Raw genomic sequence first — 22813 nt, 5'->3', positions numbered from 1 at the left:
TTCCCCACCCCCTGTCCCTGACATCTTTTTCTTTTCAGTGTTTTCCAGCTACTCTTGCATGCTTATTTTTCTATATGGACTTTGGTATTATCTTGTTTATCTCCAGAAAAAGAAATTGCTAGTATTTTTATTGGGATACAATTAAATTGACAAATTAACTTAGGGAAATCTGATATCTAGATGATGTTGAGCATCTTATTCAAGAAGGAATATCTTTGCATTTGTTCAAGTCTAATTTTGCATCTTTAAGGAATATTTTATAATTTTCTCTATATAGATTCTGCGCAGTTCTTGTTTATTTCTAAGTGTTATATCCTTTTGGTTGCGACTGGGTTTTCTCTTCCATTATGTGTTTTAACTGCTTGTTGTTTGTGTATATGAGACATTGCTTTTGCATGTTAAGTCTATATTCTGATACCTTGCTGAAATCTTTATTGTTTGAGTTTGTTTTATCATTGATTTGCTAGGGTTATGCAAGTATATTACATGTCATCTGCAAATAGAGAGAGTTTACAATTCTATGCCGCTACTTTCTCTTGTCTAATTGCTTTGTCTAATACCCCCAGGACTATGTGAAATGGTACTGAATATGATGAGTAGCCTTGTCTTACAGTAGTGGGAATGCATTTAGTGTTTTCTTAGTAAGATGCTGACTTTAGAAACATGTAAATATGTATATTTAAGGAAGTATCGCTCAATTCCTTTCTCTCAAGATGTATGCTGTATCTATCATCTAATTATCAATATATCATCTAGTTTCTATCTATAATCGATCATCTATCCATCCATTTATCTATCATCTTCCTATCACCTATGTAATCTATGTATCTATCTATCCATCTGGTTCTCTTTTATCTCGTTTAATGCTTTTTGTCCCGAACTGTGAGAATAAGGTCTCTTCCTCCTGCGATCTTTCTCTAGCGCCCTCTACTGACAAAGTTTAATATCATGCCCAGGGGCACAGTAAAACTAAAAAGGTCCAGATTGGTTTTTGCAGAGCAGCAATGAAGGGAGGATTTGGAGTCGAAAAGCAATAAATCGATAACTATTTTTGCTTTAAACAGTTAATTATACTTTAAATATATTTAAAAATATTTTATCATTGCCCACATATTTACTCTTTCCAGTGCTCTTCATTCTTTTGTGTGTCCATCTAGAATCATCTTGTTTCTCCATAAAGAACTACTTAAAAAAAGTCTTTAGTGAAGACGATAAGCCTCCTCAGCTCTTGTTTGTCTGAAAAAAAAACCCAAACTCTATTTTGCCTTCATTTTTGAAGGAATTTTTTGTTTGTTTTTTTGCTCTTTGAAAGATATGACATTTCCATCCCAGCACTTTAAAAACATCTTTCTGTTGTGTGTGTGTGTGTGTGTGTGTGTGTGTGTGTGTTCTTCTATTGTGTTTTGGCTTGTGTGATTCCTTCTTTTCAAGTTCTTACTTGGAAATAATTTCAAACTTACAAAAATAATAGTGCTTCCATATACCTTTCACTGTACTTCCATACACCATCACATAACCCTAGGACAATGACCAAAACTAGAAAATTATACTGGTACAAGATTATATTGATGTTATTCAAGTTTTGTCAATCGTCCCACTCTTCCCCTTCAACCACACTTGTCACCTGTCGCAACGACAGTAATTTATTACCAGAGGGGAACCAGGGGAGGATTGGGGGGAACCTCTCACTCCTTTCTGTGGGGTCCCTGGTGCCCGAGTCAGACGCGCTGTGGCTCCAGGGGGCGTCCCCTTAGGTCGGATTCACAACCTTGCCCAGGAAGAGGCTGCTCCACGTGAAGTCGTCGAAGATCATGACAACGAAGGGCCGGTCGAAGCGGATTGTGAGAGGCTCGGGCGCCGAGTTCCGGTGGACCTGGGTGCGGGCGGCCGACTCCAAGCCCCTCTCATCCAGTTGCAGCGTGGCCTTATGGACCACCTGGTGGGAACGGACAGAGCGGGGAGGATGAACACCAGCCGCGTGGGCGGAGCTTTCCGAGCCCCTTGGCTTCGACTCCTCCCACCCTCAGTTTTCTGGATGGCGAAGCTGAGGCTCAGAGAAGGTCACTTGCTGGCTCCTCATCTACGTGGCAGCCCCAGGACTAGCGCTGGGGTCTGTCCACCTCTGGAACTCAGGCCACACTTAGACTTCCTCCCTAGAGAGTGGGCAGCTGGAGCCGACCCATGGAGAGCAAGGGACTTGGGGCTGAAACTGGACTTCAGCATCCATATCGGGCTCCCCTCCCCGGGTCCTGGGCTGGTGGAGGGACACCTCGCTCCCTCTCCACTCTGCCAGTAATTGAGAGGGTTCAACTTATGCAAAATGCTTGTGCCCACTCTGTAGGGAAAAGGCTCATCTTTGCCTGCTGAAACATCCTTTGTTATGATCAAAATTAGAAGATATTCTCAGGTCAGTAAAACGCTTGAGTAGGTTGCATCAAAAGCATCGGAAAGATCAGAACTGGCTGATTAAATAACAACACCTACGGGACAGGACTCTCACTGATGGAGCAGCAGGGAATCAGAGGCTCAGAGCGCTCTGTAAATAGGCTAGGGAGAAGCTCAGCTGGGCTAGGAACCCCTGCAGTGTGTTTTGGGAATATGAGGTTTTGAGTCAAATGTCAGGCTGTTTACTAGCTCTGTGACCTGAGAAACTAGGGTAACACCCACCTCATAAGGAGGTAGCTGTTTGACTGAGTTCACACACAGGCATTTTATTGAGCCCATACTGCGTGCCCACATCATGATGGTCAAAGTCTGTGTGCACGAGGGAGGGGGCTGCTGCCACCACAGCTTCCTCCTGTTCCCTCTCCTGTTTTGTCACCCACAGGACTGTAAGATCCTGTGAGGGCAGGGCCACGTCTGAGGCATACCCAGTGCCTAGCACAGTTTGGGGCACATAGAACATATTCAGTAAATATTTTCTGAATGAATGAATAACAGAACATAAAGCTGAAGGATGGAGATAAAGAACATCATTGGACAGAACATTCAGTGTGATCTCACGCAGACGTTTCCTTTTGCCTGGGGGCTGCTCACAGCCCTGCCATGATGACTTGTCTTCCACAGTGCCCCCTCTGTGTGGCCTGGCAGAATGGTGCACGCCTGAGCTGTGGTGCTCCCTTGTCACTAGCTTCCTGTGTGACCTTGGGGACATCAAGTTCTTGCTGAGCTTTCACGTTGCTTATTATTATTTGTATTGTGAATTTGGGGCGGGAAGAAGGATGGGCTCTAGAGACCCCTACCTTTGACACCTTCGGCAGGGCCTCTTGGGTGATGCCTGAGAATTGTGTCCGGTTGTTGAGCAAGTCTGCAATGCCCATGTCCCCCATGATGCCCCCGAGGTCGTAGCCTCCGGAAATGGAGACCTTTGGGATGTACAGGTCCACCAGGCTGCTCGGGGTAAGCAGATGGGGTTAGACTTTCCCAGGGCTGGGCCCGGCCAGCCAGATTCCCGTTTCCCCTGTGATCCCTCCAGACCCTGCCTCCCAGCCAGACCTGCTCTTTCGGGACAGGGGAAGGAACAGAACAAGAAGCAGGATCTGCCTTTCCCTCCATCACACAGGCATCTTCCTCTCTGGCCCTCTGAATTGCAAAGTCCTTTCTTCTCAGCTCTTTCTTTGAGCTGATTCCACCTGATCCAGTTAAACTACCAGACACTGAAGCAAAGAATACCTAAAGAAGTCCTTGTGGGCAAAAGAAATAAAAGCAAAAATAAACAAATGGAACTGAATCAAACTTATAAGCTTTTGCACAGTGTTTAAAACCATAAACAAAACAAAATGACAACCTATGGCTGGAGAAAATATTTGCAAATGATGCTACCGACAAGGGCTTAATTTCCAAAATATACAAACAGGTCAAACAACTCAATACCAAAAACTAAACAACCCAATCAAAAAATGGGGAGAAGACCTAAACAGACATTTCTCCAAAGAAGACATACAAATGGCCAAGAGGTACGTGAAAAGATGCTCAACATCACTAATTATTAGAGAAATGCAATTCAAAACTACAATGAGGTATCACCTTACCCCAGTCAGAATGACCATCATTAAAGAGTCTACAAATAATAAATGCTGGAGAGGGTGTGGAGAAAAGGGAACCCTCCTACACTCTTGGTGGGAATGTAAATTGGTGCAGCCACTATGGAAAACAGTATGGAGGTTCCTTAAAAAACTAAAAATAGAGTTACTGTATGATCCAGCAATCCCACTCCTGGGCATATATCCAGAAAAGATGAAAACTCTAATTCAAAAAAGATACATGCACCCCAATGTTCACAGCAGCACTATTTACAATAGCCAAGACATGGAAGCAATCTAAGTGTCCATCAACAGATGAATGGATAAAGACGACGTGGTGCATATATATATATATATATTAATTACACCCAATGGAATATTACTCAGCCATAAAAAAGAACGAAATAATGCCATTTGCAGCAATATGCTTGGACCTAGAGAATATCATACTAAGTGCAGTAAGTCAGACAGTGAAAGACAAATGTTATATGATATCACATATGTGGAATCTAAAAAATAATACAAATGAACTCATTTACAAGACAGAAAGAGACACACAGACATAGAAAACAAACATAGCTACCAAAGGGAAGAGGCGGGAGGGATAAAATAGGAGTATGGGATTAACAGATACACACTACCATACATAAAATAGATAAACAACAAGGATTTATGGGGGACAAGCACAGGGAACTGTATTCATTATCTTGTAATAACCTATAATGGAAAAGAATGAAAAAAGGGATATATATATAACAGAATCACTTTGCTGTACACCTGAAACTAACACAGTATTGTAAATCAATTATACTTCAATTAAAAAAAAGAAAAAAACAAGAAGTCCTGTGGTCCCCCAAGCACCCCCTGGCAGAAGGGGAGGAGTGGAGGGAACGTGCAGCTGGGAGCAGGGGTCCTGGCCCCAGCCATGCCGCTAGTGCTGTGTGGCTTTAGCCAAGTCTTGTCCCTCTCTGTGCTAGTCCTCATCTACACAGCAAAGGAGAGAGAAGATGCCTGAACCCTGAAGTCAGTGATAGGGCCCCGGCTCTCCAGAGGGTGGAGGGAAGGCATGAGACCTCTGCACTTGAGCACAAGCTGCTCTGGGGAGGTCTGGAAGCTGGCAACCCGGGGGAAGTGAGGAGGAATCCAAGGCCAGTGGGACGTGTGACTTCTCTAGACGGGAAATGGCAACAGAAGGTAAGGGAGGCCGACCCATACCCCGCATTTGGCTGCCCTTCCTGACCTCCTTTATCTCGTCTAATCCGCGCAGGCGCACACAGCCTTACGAACTGGAGTCATCATCGTTAACTTCCAGATTGAGAGACTGAAACTCAAAAAAAAGCTGAGGAATTTCCCCAAAGTCACACCGCTGGGAAGCAGCAGGACCATGAAGAAACCAGGACTAGGTAACTCGGAGCCCCATCGCCCCAACTCGGAAAGCTGCCCCACGACCTGCGCGGGACCTGCGCGGGCTGCAGCGAGGTGACGGCGGAGCAAGGGGATGGAGAGAGAGGCTCTCGCGAGAGCGCCCCGTGAGTGGGACCCAGAGGCTGCCGGGGGAGGTGGGTTGTCATCTGGGCCCTGAAGGATGCTGAGCTCGGATGCACCGGAGAGCCTAGTGGGGAAGGGCGTGGTGGTGCTGGGAGGGGTGAGAAGGGAGAAGGGGCCACGCAAGCGTGCAGGTGAGCCGTAGGCCACAGCATTGGATGAAGGAGAGAACTCATGATGTCTAAAGGTGCAAAGTTTTACCTTGAATGTTTTTTTAAAAAGTCTAGAAGAAAATGGTACGTGTTACTGACTAATGTTGTTTAAGTATTTTAGTGAAGAGATTATTTTTGGAGTAAAGAGAAGGGGTATCCTTCGCCTTATTTTCAACACACTAGGGTTCAGAATTTGAATCACGGCGCATTGTCACTACCTGGTGGCCCTGTATCTGAACTACAGGTTCCCTTCGAGGGGTGGGAGTGAAGTGGAGTGGGACAGTTGACCTGAAAAGCTGGCCAATGGCCTCCCCGACTTGCCTCTGGTGCCATTTCCTCTTCCGTGCATACTCTCGGGGAGGTTGCCACTGACTGAACCTCTACTCAGGCTTAAGGCACAGTTCACAGTGAAAGCAATCTGCTCTGCAGCCCCTTCTCCATTCCCCTGGCTTAGAGCCCGGCGTCCCGCCCTCCCTCAAATTGTACACATTATGCATCTCCTTCCCTGTCTTGCTCTGACAGAGCTTATGACATTGTACCACTATTAATTCCACCAGAATCCGTTTTCTGCTCTAGAGTGCATCCCTTCTGCTTAGCCTAGTGCATGGTACCTAGCAATTGCTTCCATATATATATTGAATGAATGAATGAATGAATGTATTCCAGACATGGTGCCTGGCCCACGAGGCTTCCTGAGCGATTCTAGATCCAAGTGCTGGCTCCTTCCCCTACAGCCCTCTTCCCTTTGAGTCTGCACCCCGCCACCCAGCTCCCACGTTGGTTGGCTCCTTCACAGACAGAACTCTAATCTCCCAAGAGCGAGGACCGTCTTCTCAAGAACATCTGCTCCCTCCTCCAATGGGAGGATCAGAGCTGGACACAAGTTTGATTATAATTTTGATTCCCCTCTGGTGCAGAGGTTCCTGGGAAAATGAGTTTATTATGTACTTATGTCCTTACTTTCTTATTTACTGATTGACTGATGGAAGAAACATTAGATTCCCTGAGTGACTTAACCGTTCGTAGGCTTTGCGTTGGTTCCAGGGTCACTACAGTGGTCATACGGTGGTCATTTTCATTATATCTTTTTATGGTCTCCCAGGAATCTTTAGCGGTGCTTGGTCTCAGGTAAGCAATATAATAAAATGGATCAGTGCGGGCTGGGTGATGGGTGAATTCAGCTTAAGAAAAAGACGAAAGATGTGATAATACAGAGGGTGGCTATCAACCTGCTGGGGAAGGTGGACCTCACTTTGTGGAATGCCCCAGACTATCAATAGCTCAGTGTTAATCGACAGAAAGATAAATAAGTGTGACCTCTGGATCAGAGAACCCAGCAGACAGGAAAATAATGAGCCCTGGAAGGCGAGTCTGGGGGAGGAAGGACGGCCAGGTGCACCCCTTTTCCACTTGCCCCACTTTCTGGGAACACGTCCAACTGCAGAAATCAACAGAGCTGGCTGGAGGGCTTACCTGTTGGTCAGGGACTTGGACCACCTCTGAATGGTGTCCCGGCTGAGCATGGCAATGACCGTGTCCATCTTCCCCTTGACCGGGAGGACAAAGAAGACAGTCTCGTTGCCTGTGTAGTCCAGCTGTACCAGCTGGCAGGGGAGCACCGAGTCGTTCAGGTACTTGATGGTGCTCGACTGGAACATCATGGACACCTTCACCGTGGTCGTCTCATTCACGTAGAAGTTATCTTCCCTGGTGCTTTCCAGGTTGAAGGAGTGTGCCCACGTGCCTGGGAAGAGGGGGGAGGGGGAGGGGAGGAGACAGACCTGTGACAGCAGGAGGAAAACGCAACTTGGGTGGCAGCAGAGGGCCAGGGGTGACCGCCAAGCAAGTGACACAGTGGCCTCCCTCAACCTGGAAGGTCCCCACCAGAGCTGCTGGAATTTGCTAAGATATGAAATTCCCAGAGGTTTAAAGCCTGTTCCATCCTCTACCCTTTGGGATGGCTTGAGGATTAGCACGATGTCTGAGACTGACTTCTAAAAATGGAAAGAGAAAGAGAACAGAGGACGCTGGCCCTAGGATTTGGGAGTAGGATTCAGTAAAGCAGACTTGGCCTTGTTGCCCCCCTCCCTGGAGTGGCTTCTGGACTGGAGGGCTCTGGAGGTGGTGCTGGGGAACCGACCATCCAGTCCATCCCCACCCCCTGATGTGCGGCGACAGAAGCCCAGCAGGCAGTCTGGCCGCCCAGTCAAATGTACCCACTTTCTTGCCGGAGGCCCCTTGCCTCCCGAGTGGCCCTGAGGGCCGCAGTACCTTTCCCAGGGGCAGAAGCAGGGTGAGATGAGTCCTTCAAGGTTACAGACTCCCACCACAGCTAGACTCGACTCCACTCCACCACGTTCCATGATGTCATTATGCAACGTTTGTTCCCCTTGTGATGGGGAACTCACTACCTAACAGATGGGACTTTCCACTACTGGTCAACGCTGAAGGGAAGGCAACTGCTCCTTAGATGAAGCCAAAGCCTGCCTGATTGTAATGCCTGCCGACTGAGCCTCTTTGACCCTTGAGTTTATTCCAGAGTCCTCTAATAGGTGATAGATCTTTGGATATTTAGACATGGATTGAGTCTCATCAGGGCCTCATCGGCTCTAGGTTAAGTCTCCCCAGATCTGGAGATGACTGAGGTCTCTGAGTCTAGCAGGTCCTGAGTGTCCTGGCTGCCCTTGGCCTCCAGCCCAGAAGCCCTTGTGAGGTCACTGTTCCCCAACTGAGGCTGCCTGAAAGTGGCCAGAGCATAGCCACAGGCAGACATTTCTCTATCCCTCTGCCTGTGGGATCTCTGGACCACGAAGCCAGAACTCTTGGTTCTGAGCCAGCCTCAACTCCCTGGAAGGGTTACTAAGGGTGACCATGGGCAGTGGCCAGAGGATGTAGGGAAAAGAGCAATGGATGTGGAGCCTGGAGACCCAGGGGCTGTGCCTGGTCCATCCCTAATGACTGAGGCTGTCTCACAGCAAGTGAGATAATTTGCGGGTTCTCAAACCATCTTCTAATAGAAGTCTGGGGTCCTCAGAATTGAAGGGGGGAGTGCTTTGTGGCTAACTTGTCCAACTCACAACCAAGAAAATGTAGATAAAATATTTTTCAGTGCTAGGTTTTTCATCCTTAGAAGTCTGCTGTGTGCTTTTTACTGAGTATTTCTTTTCTAGAAGCAAGTATAACGTATATCCAGTTTGGCAGAAAACCAAATACAGAATGGGATCTAACCTCTATTTTAAGGGATTTTTTTTTTTTTGAAAATTCTTGAGTTAGGAGAACTTATGGTAGAGAAACCTAAGAATTGATGAAGGGAAATTGGAGAGAGCAAGGATGAGTCCCTGGAAAATCTTTTAACAATATTTCTAATGTTCTCCAAAAAAAGAGCTGTCGAGACAGTCCACTAAGTAAGGAACATGCCAGGGATACTGTACATGTCCTAAGTTTAGTGATGAGAGCCACACCATTCTTCATTTCTATTTATTATCCTGGCGTGCTGGAAACATTTCAGAGTATCTCTCAACTTAAACAGGGCTTGTTAATTAGCTTTGCCTGATCACGGAAAATCTGTGTACAAACAGGCACAGGTGGGTGCAGGCCACACTCCTGTCAATGTCTGTTCCTGCGTTCAAATGTTCAAATCCTCTCTGATTTTATTACCAGGAACTACTGTTTCCCATCAACTCAGCCCCACTGTGGTCATGAGAATGCTTAGAAACTGTGAGAGCAAAGCCGTGCGCCAAATGACACCCTGCCAGCCCCTGTCCTGCCAGCCCCCGCTCAGGCTCCTTGCAGGCTCAGGAGGGCCCTCTCTCTCTCTGGGTTTTCTGTGCTCTTCTCCCCAGGCTGTGTTACCAGAACCTCTATGCAACCACTTTGGAGTTACTTCCATTTACCAAGCACTACGCAAATGCACTGGACCTCCCAAAGAGATGAGGATGCCATGCACAAGAGTGAATAGTCTAGTGGGAGAGATGGCCTGGAGAATTCATGGGAGCATGCAGAAACATTTCCGGGCAAACATTCCCTGACTCCTTGGCCCCCCAGGGTCAAGAAGAATACTGCCTTTTGTGTGGGACCACAGAAGATCTTAAATAGCCAAAGCCATCTTGAGAAAGAACATAGTTGGAGGCATCACACCTCCTGATTTCAAACTGTATTATAAAGCTATAGTAATCAAACAGTATGGTACAGGCATAAGGACAGACACATAGACCAATGGAACAGAACTGAAAGCCTAGATATAACCCCTCCCATATATAATCAACTAAGATATGACAGGGGAACCAAGAATACTGAGTGGGGAAAAGATAATCTCTTCGATAAATGGTGCTGAGAAAACTGGATATTCACATGCAAAAGAATGAAACTGGACCCCTATCTTACATCATTCACAAAAACTAACTTGAAATATGTTAAAGACTTAAACATAAGACCTGAAACCATAAAACTCCTAGAAGAAAATGTAGGGAAAAAGGAACTCTTTGATATTAGTCTTAGCTATGATTTTTTTTTTTTTGAATATGACACCAAAGACATAAGCAACAAGGGAAAAACTAACAAGTGGGATCACATCAAACTAAAAAGCTTCTGCCCAGCAAAGGATACAATCAATAAAGTGAAAAGGCAACCTATGGGATGGAAGAAAATATTTGCAAAACATACATTTGATAAGGGGGTAATATCCAAAAATATATAAGGAACTCATACAACCTCAATAGCAAAAAAAAAAAAAGCCCCAAATAATCCAATTAAAAAATGGGCAGAGGACTTGAATAGATTTTTTTTCCAAAGAAGATGTACAGATGGCCAACACGTACAAGAAAAGGTGCTCAGAATCACGAATCATCAAGGAAATGCGAATTGAAACCACAATAGCACTTCACACCTATCAGAATGGCTATTATCAAAAAGAAAAGAGAAAACAAGTGCCGGCAGAATGTGAAGAAAATGGCACCCTTGTGCACCGTTGGTGGGAATGTAAAGTGGTGCAGCCACTATGGAGAACAGTATGGAGGTTCCTCAAAAAATTAAAAATAGAACTACCATATGCTCCAGCAATCCCACTTCTTGGTATATATCAGAAGGAAATGAACCCACTATACTGAAGAGATATCTGCACTCCCATGTTCATTGCAGCATTATTCACAATAGCCAAGGTGTGGAAACAATCAAGTATCCATCAATAGATGAATGGATAAAGAACAGGGTGTGTACACACACACACACACACACACACACACACACACACACACACACCCCAAATGGAATATTACTCAGCCATAAAAAAGAAGAGAATCCTGTCATTTGCAGCAACATGGATGAACCTTGAGGGCATTATGCTACGTGAAATAAGGCAGACAGAGAAAGACAAATACTGTATGCCCTCACTTATATATGGAATCTAAAAATACAGAATTTGTAGAAACAGAGAAAAGAATGATGGGGTAGGAGGTTCGGAGAAGTGGGTAAAGGTGGTCAAAGGTACAAACTTCCAGTTATAAGATGAATAAGTTCTGGGGAATCTAATGCACAGCATGGTACTACAGTTAATAATACTGTATCATATACCTAAAAGTTGCTAAGAGAGCAGATATTAAAAATCCTCACCCCCTGGCCCCAACACACAAAGGTAACTGTGAGGTGATAGACGTGTTAACTAACCTTATCTGGGTAATCATCTCACTATATATACATAAAATCATCCCATTGTATACCTTAAGCTTACATGATAAGTCATTTATATCTCAATAAAGTGGGAGAAAAAAGAAAATGCTGCCTTTGCTGGTCAGTCTCTCACCCTCACTACCATCCAAGAAGGGAGGCCTTTGCCAGGTGGGTTCCCAGACTTGTGTTGGAGAATAGACAGAGAAAGACAAAGAGGCAGGAGGATGGCTCACCAAGATGCTAACTCTGTCCAGGTAATAAAGATCTGGGGGAGGGAAGGGGTTCAGTTGGCTAATGGAGGGCCCTGAGTGAGAGCTGGGGAGGAGAGAAATGGGCATATGGGATAATCTTTATGTTGTTGAGAGACACATTAAATATTATACTTTTTTTTTTGGCTGTTTTACCTGCACTTCTTTGTATATGACTACTTAATTGAAACTGAACCACTTGGGTCCAGGTTTACACGTTCTAACAAGATGCATATTAAAATTCGGTGTGGGCAAACTGCAGAGGATGCGTATGAGAGACAAAGATTTGCTGGAGAGAATCAGGGGAGGCTTCACGGAGGTGATGACTTTTGAGCCAAGATTTGAAGGGTGGGTAGAAGTTTTAGGCAGTCAGACAAGTTGAGGGAGGGCTCAGGGGACAGAATGGGCACGGGCCTTGTGTCAGGCAGAATGCCCCCCCGCCCCAAGGATGTCCTAATCCTTGCAACCTGTGAATATGTTATGTTACATGGCAAGAGGAAATTAAGGCTGCTGATCAACTGACTTTGAGTTGAGGAGAATTTTCTGGATTATCCAGGTGGGCCCACTGTAATCACAAGCATCCTTAAAAGTAAAAGAGGATGGCAGGAGGGTCAGAGTCAGAAAGGAGACGTGATGGAAGTAGAGGTCAGCGCAATGCGATTACTAGCTCTGAAGAGGGAAGGGGGCCTCAAGCCAAGGAATGCAGGTAGCTTCTACAGGCTGGAAAAGGCAGGGAACAGACCCTCCCCTAGAGCCTCCAGAAGGAACACACCCTGGCATCCCCTTGACTTTAACCCAGAGTGGCTCATTTTGGACTTCTGACCTCCAGAATTGTAAGTAATAAATTGGTGCTGTTTTAAGCCACGAAGTTTGCCGCGATTTGTTACAGTGGCGATAGGGAACTAATACAGACTTCCATGGGGAGAGTCATGCTCGAAGACACGAAAGGAGTTTGGCGTGATTGGATATTGTGTGTGTGTGTGTGTGTCTGCTGTGTATTGGGAACTTGTATAGGGGAAAATGTTGAGACCTGAGTCTGGACAAGGCAGAAGAAACAGATGATTTCTCAACCTTGGGACTCTAGCCATTTGGAGGCAGATATCACTGTGGGGGGCTGTTCTGGGCATTGTAGGACGTTGAGCTTTCTCCTTGGCCTCTACCCACAAGATGCCAGTGGCACACCCCACCCCACCCCCAGTTGTTACAACTCACAATGTCTCTAGACATTGCCAAATGTCCCTGAGGGTGGATGGGGGTGGGAATCACCCTGGGTTGAGGACCACTGCTGTAGACTAAGGACTGTAGATTTCATTCTGGAGGATAATATATCCCCAAATTACCTGCTCATCAAAACGATTGGGGAAGGGGGCCTTGTTAAAAGTACACATTCTAGGACATTCTTGCATCAGTTTTGCTCTAGTAGATCTGGTGTGGGCTCTGGAATCTGTAATTTTAACAAGTCTCCGTGGTGATTTTTATGGACAGGCATTTTGGAAAACTTTGCTCCGAACTGGTGAGGTGGGGCTGTGGTTTGGCTGCGAGGGGTCTGGGCTGGAGCTGGCTCGGGTGGTGCGTGCAGGAAGGCTTATGGGCCGTCTGGAAGTTCCTGAGGGTGGCGGCTGTGTCTGTCTGGTTCTAGGCTCTATTTCCAGCCTCTGACCAAGTGCCTGACTCACAGCCAGACCTTGGTCAATATTTGTAGACCACTAGGCAGCCAGACTGTTCGTGGTTACGTGTTTGGGCCTTGAAACAAACTGCAAGGGCTTGGGCAAGTTGCTCTACTGGGTGTCATTTTGATCCTTGGTAGGGATGATATAATTTCACCTTTCTAATAGTATCAAGAGCACACCCTTAATTTTGATGGCTTTTACTATCCTTGGCAATAGTAGATGGGGCCTTGTCAGAACGGGATGGGTGAGGGGTACCTTTAAAGAAGATGTAGTTGATCAGGATGAGCATGGCTGAGCTATCTTGCTCCGAGAACAAGTCCACAATTTTCCCTTGCGTCTTATTTCTGATATACTCGTTGATTTGTCTGCTGGCTCCTGCCCAGTCCTGGAAGTCTGCATTCAAGGCCTCCAACTCATAGTAGTGCTTGGTGTCTGCTGAGAATGACTCCAGAAGTTCCAGGCTGTGGTCCAGGAACATGGCATTGCCCATAGTCATTTCCAAGGTGGTGTTTGACTCCCTGAGGAGGTGGTGGAGATGCCGGAAGCCCTGGTGGATCTCGGCTTCGGACATCTCAGTGAGGTTGAAGCCCAGGCCTTGGAGAAGCTGCTCCCGCGTGTAGCCTCTGGCGCCCAGGGACAGCATAGCCAAGGCTGTGGAGATGCTCACAGGGGAGATGAAGACATTCTTGCCCGGAGCTGAGGCCACTAAGTGCTTATACAGGGTAAAGGCAAAGTCAACGTTGTTTGGAGCCAAGTGCCGGTGAGGGTTCCTCATGCTCATGTCAGTGTCAGGGTCCTTAGCCTGGATGGTCCAGAGCCCACTGGTAGACAACCAGAGGAGACAGATGTACAGGGTGAACAGCATTGTTCAGGGTGGCCAGGCCCTGGAAAATCAGAAATGCTCATTAGATGATGTGGGGCCTCCGAGGCAGTGGGGCATGGGGAGCAGTAGACAGAAGACCCCATTGAAGACCCCCCTCAAGCTCCAGTTTCTTCTTCCACATTGGCTGTGTGACCTGGGGCAAGTCAGGACTCTGGGCCTCAATTTCCTCACCTGAAAGTATGAATTACACCTGCTATGATTTATCAAATACCTACCAAGTTTCCAAAATTTTGCCTCACCGACAATAAAGTATATATGATTCTTTTGGTTTCAGGTAGGCAGAAGTGGAAGCTCAGAAAGGTTAAATATCCGCTCAGTTGATATAGTCAAAGTACTGAAAGAAAAAACTATCCACCAAGAGTACTATAGCAGGCAGAACTGCCCTTCAAAAGTGAGCGAGAAGTTAAGACATTCCCCGATAAACAAAAGCTGAGGGAGTTCATTACCACTAGACCTCTCCTACGAGAAATGCTAAAGGCAGTACTTCTGGTTAAAATGAAAGAACGCCAGAAAGTAAATAGAATCTGTAAGAAGAAATAAAGATCTCTGCTAAAGGTAAATATATGAACAAGTATCAAAGCTAGTATTATTGTGATTTTGGTTTGTAATTCCACTTTTTATTTTCTATGTGATTTAAAAGACTAATGCATAAAAAGTAATTATTCATATATGTTTTGGGACCCACAATGAATTAAGCTGTAATCTGTGACTTAACCGAAAGGATGTGGGAATGGAGCTATATAGGAGCGATTTTTGTATGCTACTAAAGTTTATCTGGCATAAATTCAAATGAGAGTGTCAAAACTTTAGGATGTTAAATGTAATTTCCATGATAACCAGAAAGAAAATAGTTATAGAGTATGCACGAAAGGAGGTGAGAAGGGAATTAAAATGTTTCACTACAAAAAATCAACTAAACACAAAAGAAGACGGTAATGCAGGAAATAAGGGACAAAAAAACTATAAGGCATACAGAAAACAAATAGGAAACTGATAGAGTGGTCCCTCCATATGAGTAATTACTTTAATGTAAATGGATACAATTCTCCAATCTAAAGACAGAGATTGACAGAATGGGTTAAAAAAAGAAACAACTATATGCACACTACAGAAGACTCATTTTAGATCCAAAGGCACAGATATGACAGTGAAAGGATGGAAAAAGATATTCCATGTAAAGAGACACCAAAGGAGAGTGCAGCTGGCAGAAGAAAGAAAACAATAAAGATTAAAGCCCAGACAAATAAATAGAAAATAGAAAAAGGAGAGAAAATCAATGAAACCAAAATATAATATATCTAATCAATATAGTATTATATAGTAAGGTAACATAATATAATAATATAACATTATATAATATAATATAATGTCATCTTCAAAGAGATTAACAAAATTGACAAGCCTTTAGCTAGACTGAGTAAGAAAAAGAGAGAGAAGTCTCAAATAACTAAAATCAGAAATGAAAGTAGGGACATTACTACCTATTCTACAGAAATTTTAAAAAATTCTGAGAATACTATGAAAAAATTGAAAATGACACACCAACAAATTGGGTAACCTAGATGAAATGGAAAATTTATAGAAACACAAAACTTACCAAAATTAAACCTCAAAGAAATAGAATATCTGAATAGACCTATAAGTAGCAAGGAAATTGAATCAGTAACTGAAAACCTCCCAAAAAAGAAAAGTCCAGGATCACATGGCTTCAGTTTTGAATTCTACCAAACATTTAAAGAAGAATTCACACAAATTCTCCTCAAACTCCTTCAAAAAAATTAAAGAGGAGGGAACACTTCCTAACTCATTCTTTGCCCTGATACCAAAGCCAAAGACACCATTAGAAAAGAAAACTACAGACAAATATTGCTTATGAACGTTGATGCAAACATCCTCAACAAAGTGCTAGGAAATAGAATTCGGCAGTGTACTAAAAGGATTTTACACTATGACCAAGTGGGATTTATTCCTGGAATGCAAGGATGGTTCTGCATACACAAATTGATCAATGTAAATACCACATTAAAAGAATGAAGGAAAATAATCATATGATCATCTCAACTGATGCAGTAAAAGCATTTGACAAAATTCAACACCCCCTTTCATGTTAAAAACACTCAACAAACTGGGAGTAGAAGGAAACTACTTCAGCATAATAAAAGCCATATATGAAAAGCCCACAGCTAACATCCTACTCAATGGTGAAAGACTGAAAGCTTTTCATCTCAGATTCAGAACAAGACAGGATGCCTACGTTTGCCTCTTCTATTTAACACAGTATTGGAAATTCTAGCCAGAGAAATTAGGCAAGCCAAAGAAATAAAATGCATCCAAATTGGAAAGGAAGAAGTAAAATTATCTCTGTTCACAGGCAACACGATCTTATACATAGAAAACCCTAAAGACAACAAAAAGCTTATGAGAACCAATAAATTCAACAAATAAATGGGATACAAAATCAACACACAAAAATCAGTTCTGTTTCCATATACTAACAATGAGCAATCTGAAAAAGAAATTAAGGAAACAATTCCATTTATAATAAAATTAAAAAGAATAAAATACCTAGGAGTTGAGTTAGCCAAGGAGGTTAAAGGCTTGTACACTGGGAACGTTGCTGAAAGAAATTAAAGAAGATATAAGTAAACAGAAAGACATCCTGTGTTCACAGATTGGAGGATGTAATATGTAAGATGTCAAAACTACCCAAAGAAATCTATAGGTTCAATGCAATTCTTATCAAAATCCCATGATATATTTTGCAGAAATAGAAAAATCCATCCTGTAAACTTGGAGAGCATTATGCTAAGTGAAATAAGTCAGAGAAAGACAAATACTGTATGATACCACTTATATGTGGAATCTAAAAAATATAACAAATTAGTGAATATAATAAAAAAGCCGACTCACAGAGAACAAACTAGTGGTTACCAGTGGGAAGGGGAAAGAGGAAATATAGGGGTGGGGGAGTGGGAGGTACACACTCCCTGACTTCAGACTATACTACAAAGCTACAGTCATCAAAACAGTATGGTACTGGCACAAAAATAGAAAAAAAAAAGATAAGTGGAACAGGATAGAAAGCCCAGAGGTAAACCCATGCACCTATGGTCAACTAATCTATGACAAAGGAGGCAAGAATATACAATGGAGAAAAGACAGTCTCTTCAATAAGTGGTGCTGGGGAAACTGGACAGCTACATGTAAAAGAATGAAATTAGAACACTCTCTAACACCATACAAAAATAAACTCAAAATGGATTAAAGACCTAAATGTAAGGCTGGATACTATAAAACTCTTAGAGGAAAACATGGGCAGAACCCTCTCTGACATAAATTGCAGCAAGACCTTCTTTGATCCACCTCCTAGACTATGAAAATGAAAACAAAAATAAACAAGTAGGACCTAATTAAACTTAAAACCTTTTGCATAGCACAGGAAATCATCAACAAAACGAAAAGAAAACCCACAGAATGGGAGAAAATAAGTTCCAATCATGACTTGGTCTTTCTGGTGACACCCCCCCCCATCCTGAAGTCATCCAGGAGCTCACCCAGAGTTGCCTCATTAGAGCAAAGGACACTGCAGTCACCCAGGAAATTCCAAGGGATTTTGGAGCTCTCCCTCAGGAAGCAGGGTCAAAGACCAAATATTAGAAAACAAATATTAGAAAAAAAGATGCTTCTAATGTTCTTATCGCTTAGGAAATGACAAGGGTTTTAGGAGCTCTGCACCAGGAACCAGGGGCAGAGATCAGCATGTATTTTTTTCTATATTTCACAGTGGTATATGCCTGTGGTTGAATAATATTCAGTCTTCAAAAAAATGAAATTCTGATACATGCTACAGCATGGATGAATGAACATTGAAGACATTATGCTAAGTGAAATAAGCCAGTCACAAAAGACAAATATTGTGTGATTCCACTCACATGAGAGCCCTAGAGCAGTCAAATTCATAGAAACAGAAAGTAGAATAGTGGTTAACAGAGGCTGGGGGGAGGGGGAAATGGGGAGTTAGGGTTTAATGGGTAGAGTTTCAGTTTGGGATGATGAAAAAGTCCTGGAGTTGAATAGTGGTGATGGTTTCACAACAATGTGAATGTATTTAATACCAGAGAACTGTACACTTAAACCTAGTTGAAATGCTCAATCTTTGTATATCTTACCACGATACAAAATTAATTATAAGCCATGAAAAGTGTTTGATAAGCGCAATTCAAAAAATGCAGCCAGGCTCAGAATCAGTAAGTGGACACTCTGTCTGCAAGGCCAGTGGTCCCAAGCTCTGAGCTTTATGGAATCCCCTGTATCCCCATAAAGAAGGGATACTTATAGGAGAAGCTGATTCCCCTGCACCACCCCACCTACGGGACTAGCCATGCTGGGAGGGGGCTGGGAACCCGCAGTAAAACCAGTCCCAGGAGAATGCGTGCACGTTGCGTGTGGGAAACCCTGGTCTGCTTTGGAGCACCCCCGAGGCCTTTTCCCTGGCCTGTTCCAAACCCAGAACCTCATGAAAGCGGGCTGTAAGCACACCCCTGACCTCCCTCAGCCCTCCTCCAACCCTCCCCGCCTGTCTCCCTCCACGTGGTAGAAAAACAAGCAAATTCCTTGCTTCTTGGCTTTGATAACTGCCCTGACGCCCTGCCCCCTCCCTCCCCAGCCGCCTGGCTTTACAGACAGTTCTCCTTTTTCCTGGGCTTTGTGGCAGACCAAGTCGAATGAGGATCTCAGCATTGCTATTTATGACCTAGGTGACATGGGTGCACTGTTTAAAATTCTTCCGTTTCCTTGGCATAAAATAGAGTTGATAGTAATACCCGCCCCAGGCCTGGCCCATTTACCTTCTAAATTTCTGGGGTTTGTCTTCGCTTCTTCAGTCTCAGGACACAGCCCAAGTTCGGGGCTTGGCATCTCTCCCGTTGCCCCCTCCCCGCCCCCACCTGTTCTCCTTTCCTCCTGCTCACCTCCTGCCAGCCTTTCTTTCCTCTGCAACTAGGGCATCTTTCCAAAATCAAGCGGATGGGCCATTCTCCTGCAGAAAAGCTTTCAGTGACTCCCATTGCCTGCGGGCAGAGCTGATCCTCACTGACGTGGCCCAGGGAGTCCTCATGCCCCGTCCCTGGTGACAGTACCACCCCCAGCCTCAAATCTGGCCTCTTGAAGTCTCAGTCACAGCAACACTGGGTGTCTTGTGGTGTCCTCCCAGCACGTATCAGACTTTCATCCCTCTGCCTGGGTCAGGCCAGGGAGGTCATTCCATTCCCCAATGTTTGCAGAGCCCGGCTCTGGCCTGAGAGCTGGGGACAAAGATGGGCCTGTTCCAGTCCTGCCCCATGTGGGTCCACTCTGTCGGCCCGTCCCCTCCTTGTCATGCCTGGCTCACTGCCTCTTGTCCTTTGGCACGCAGGTCCTGGGTCACCTCCTCCAGGAAGCCCTCCTGTGTGCCTCTCTCTGTCACTGCCCCCATCAGACTGTAGTGAAATCTTTGCTTCAGCCCTAGCCACCTCCACCTCTTTGGTCCCTTCTTGGGCAAGGACGCCATGCAGTTCACAGCCTGGAACGAGATGGGCTTGCCCCCAATAGAAGTTCTTTTCCCTTCCCTTCTCTACCTGTTGTCTCTGAGATTTTGTGCCTCATCCCCTCCTGTGCTAATCCTCCAAGATGGGGATTAAATCTCTACCCACCTCAAAAGACTTTTGTGAATATCAGTCACAGCTGTTATCAGTGCTTTCTTTAGTGACCTCACTTCATGGGTCATCCTGGGCCCATTGTACAGATGAAAAAACTGAGGCCCAGGGAGTAAAAGCTGAAATTCCAAGCCCTGCCGTCTGACTTTGGAGCCTGTGCCATGCTGTTCTGCCTTTCTCTAGAGTGAAACAGCTCTCTGAAAAGTACCCAGCAGCGTAAAAATGCAGAGTATCAATATTGTCCATGAATTTCATTTCAGGTGTGTCCTCCTTGTCCCTCATTTTTGAAGTGACACACACAGTAAACACCCACTGTGTTCTGTTTTTCCAGATGCCCCCATAAGCCAGGTATAGTCCCAGGTACAGTCCTAGGCCCTGTGCATTTAAACCTCATACCACGTGGTGTAATGCTGGTAGTTCCGTCCTATCTGCAGGATCCTTGCCCCAGGTCACTGGGGGAGGAGGTGTGTGTGATTCTGTAGGATGCACAGTCTGCGCTGTGGCAGGCGGGCAATGCCCTCTCCTGCCTGTGTCCCCGGCAGCGGCGTTGTGTGTGCTGATGCATCCCAGCTCTCAGACTCCATCTCTGAGGCTGTGATGGCTGTTTGGCTGGCCTTAGGAGCATCATGCGACGGCTGGGAATGGCTCTTAGTTCAATGTCAGTCCCTGCAAGGCAGGAGCCCAGGAGAAATAAAAACCCCTGTGGGTAGCCCACAGACTCTGAAAAACCCTCCCCAGGGTCGCCTCTTATCACTGCTGGTTGCCCTAATGCTCAATGCCCCATTAAAAAAAAAAATTAAATGAGCAAGACACAGTCGTGGCTTCGTTCTGGAGGCTGGGCAGGAGCGGGGGCGATGGAGAGTCCTTAGCTGATACTCACGGTCTGCAGTGGGCTCGGGCTGCAAGTGCTGGCTTGGTCCTGCTGTCCCGGATCCTGTCATGTGTACAGTAAGCCGGCGGGGCGGCTGCTGCTCGGTCTTGTTTGCCAGCTTTCCTGCTGGTTAATGGTTAGAGGGGGGCCAGTGGCCTTCACCATTTGGTGGTCTCCTCCCCCCAGTCATGAACCAATGGGAGCCTTTTCCAGGAAATTTGAGTAAGCACAGCAATACTGCGAATTAACTTTCTTCGGCGTACAGTTCCCTGAGGTTTTATTTTTTGATATCAAAATGTGGCTGGAGTTGCGTCAGTGTTTGTGGTTGCCCAGGGGCAGCTGGCACAGGAGCCACAGGTGCCCTTAATTAGCACGATGGTGCTGACAGCTGTGAAGAAGCGGGTGCTGAGCTTGGGCTGGGAATGAGACCAGCAAGGTCCTGCCTTCAAGGGGGGCAATGGTCTGATGGGAAAGACAGACGTGGAATAAAAGGCAGCCCAGTGATTCCCATGCATTATGTCATTTAGTCTTCACAACGACTCTGTGAAATGGATACCATTATTATTATCACTCTTCTCTAGATGGGGAAACTGAGGCACATGACGCTTAAGAGAGCTGCCCTTGAGATTCGAATCCAAGACCATTTACCTCTGAAATCTCGCACCTTCACTTCCCTCTTCCCCACATTTTTATTCATCAGTTCTCTTTTGATTGCAGGTGACAGATGAAGTTCAAACAGCTTTAAAGCAAAAAAGAACATTTATTGGATCTCCTGAAGGAGAGTTCTGAAGGGTGGAGAGGGACGCTTCAGGCCTGGCTGGATCTAGAGGTCCCAAGATGGTCATCAAATCTCTGTCTCTTTAAAAAAAAATTCTTTCTTAGTTCTGCTTTCCTGCTTTAGTCTCTCTGTGGTGGAGACAAATGCGGGCACTGCAGCTACAGGTTACTTGGGTCTAACTGGTTATTTGATATCAGAAGGAGAGAGATTCACTTTTTTTCAGTGTTCATATCAGCCCCCACAAAGGACGTGATTGCCCATCCTTGGACTGATAGAGTGTGCAGAAGAATAGGGCATTGTGAATGGCCAGCTAGGGTCCTGTGCCCTCTGCTGGGTTGATGACGCCATTACTACCCTGCAGGTATGAGGGGAGATGTTCCCATGAGGCCCACAACTGTGTCAAGAGTTTTGGGGGCACACTTCAGTTTTATTAATAGTTATTGGTCTTTTCAAGTTTTTTATTCCTTAAGCCAATTATAGAATTTATAACTAGGAATTTACTATTTTTCAAATCTCTGTCATATCAGTAATTATTTTTAATTTTTGTTGGTTCTATGTTTTATTTATGTATTTCCTCTCTCTTTTTTTTTTCCTTGATGAGTCTTGTTAGTCTATCTAGTTAATTAATCTTTTCAGAGGACCAGATTTTAGTTTTGTTAATCCTTTTTGTTTTTTTAAAATCTATATTTCATTGATTTCTGCTTTTATTTTCTTTTACCATCCTTTCACATTCTCTGAATTTTCCTCTGCTCTTTTTCTATTTTCTTGAGTTAAATGCTTAGCTTTCTTACTTTTTCACATTTCTGCTATCCATATAAATATATTTAAAGTTTTCATCTAAAAACTGACTTAACGATGTCCCACAAATATTCTCATTGTTATTGTTTTCTAAATATTTCTTAATTTCCCTTATGGTTTCACTTTTAACCCAGGGATAGTTTAATAATATGTCATTTTGTGTATTGAGAATTTTAGGCTACTCTTCTGTTATTAACTTTTATTTATATTTCATTATGATAAAAAATATCATGTATATGATATTGAAGATTTGGAATTTATTGAGGTTTTTTTGCAATCACATATGGTCTCTTTTTGTAAATATTCCATATTTTCTTATGAAATATTGGGCATTACCTGTTTGATATGCGTATATATGCATACGCTTAAGCTTATTATTTTATTCAACTCTTTCATATCTATGTGGATTCCTTATTTACTTGAGCTTTCAGGTTCTCAATAGGGAATGTTAAAATCTCCAATCACAATTGTTCATTTATTTATCTGTCA

At 44.4% G+C, this 22813-nt stretch overlaps 1 protein-coding gene and 1 long non-coding RNA gene across 5 annotated transcripts in view; one reads left to right on the top strand and one right to left on the bottom strand.

Annotated features, from left to right (window-relative positions):
- Positions 1–1105: 1105 nt before the first annotated feature.
- On the bottom strand, positions 1106–20869 carry SERPINA6 (serpin family A member 6). 4 transcript variants are annotated; one of them, XM_079915028.1, is made up of 5 exons: positions 20758–20869; positions 13557–14185; positions 7193–7463; positions 3243–3390; positions 1106–1236 (listed from the first exon to the last, which is right to left on the bottom strand). In XM_079915028.1, the coding sequence occupies exons 2-5, from the start codon at positions 14164–14166 to the stop codon at positions 1222–1224; spliced, it is 1044 nt and encodes a 347-aa protein (XP_079771154.1). In that variant the 5' UTR covers positions 14167–14185; positions 20758–20869; the 3' UTR covers positions 1106–1221. The 4 variants fall into 4 exon arrangements, with proteins under 4 accessions (XP_079771154.1, XP_079771152.1, XP_079771153.1 ...); XM_079915026.1 differs by having other exon boundaries at positions 1133–1936; XM_079915027.1 differs by lacking the exon at positions 20758–20869 and adding an exon at positions 19155–19194 and having other exon boundaries at positions 1133–1936.
- The window catches only part of LOC307183071, a 65670-nt gene continuing 47861 nt past the window's right edge, over positions 5005–22813 (top strand). Inside the window, exon 1 of the long non-coding RNA XR_013827347.1 lies at positions 5005–5425. This is a non-coding gene — a long non-coding RNA (uncharacterized lncRNA). The remainder of the gene's footprint in view (positions 5426–22813) is intronic.

This window comes from Stenella coeruleoalba (genome assembly GCF_951394435.1).
Source record: "Stenella coeruleoalba genome assembly, chromosome: 2".
Lineage (NCBI taxonomy): Eukaryota > Metazoa > Chordata > Mammalia > Artiodactyla > Delphinidae > Stenella > Stenella coeruleoalba.
This window is presented reverse-complemented; position numbering and strand designations above follow the sequence as displayed.

Excerpts from the sequence above, each read along its gene's own strand:
- SERPINA6 (XM_079915026.1), bottom strand. The coding sequence starts at position 14,166 with ATGCTGTTCACCCTGTACATCTGTCTCCTCTGGTTGTCTACCAGTGGG. Across the intron at positions 7,464-13,556 it reads CAACTACATCTTCTTTAAAG|GCACGTGGGCACACTCCTTC; the intron begins GTACCCCTCACC and ends CCCTCTTCCCAG. Across the intron at positions 1,937-3,242 it reads CCCTGCCGAAGGTGTCAAAG|GTGGTCCATAAGGCCACGCT; the intron begins GTAGGGGTCTCT and ends CGTTCCCACCAG.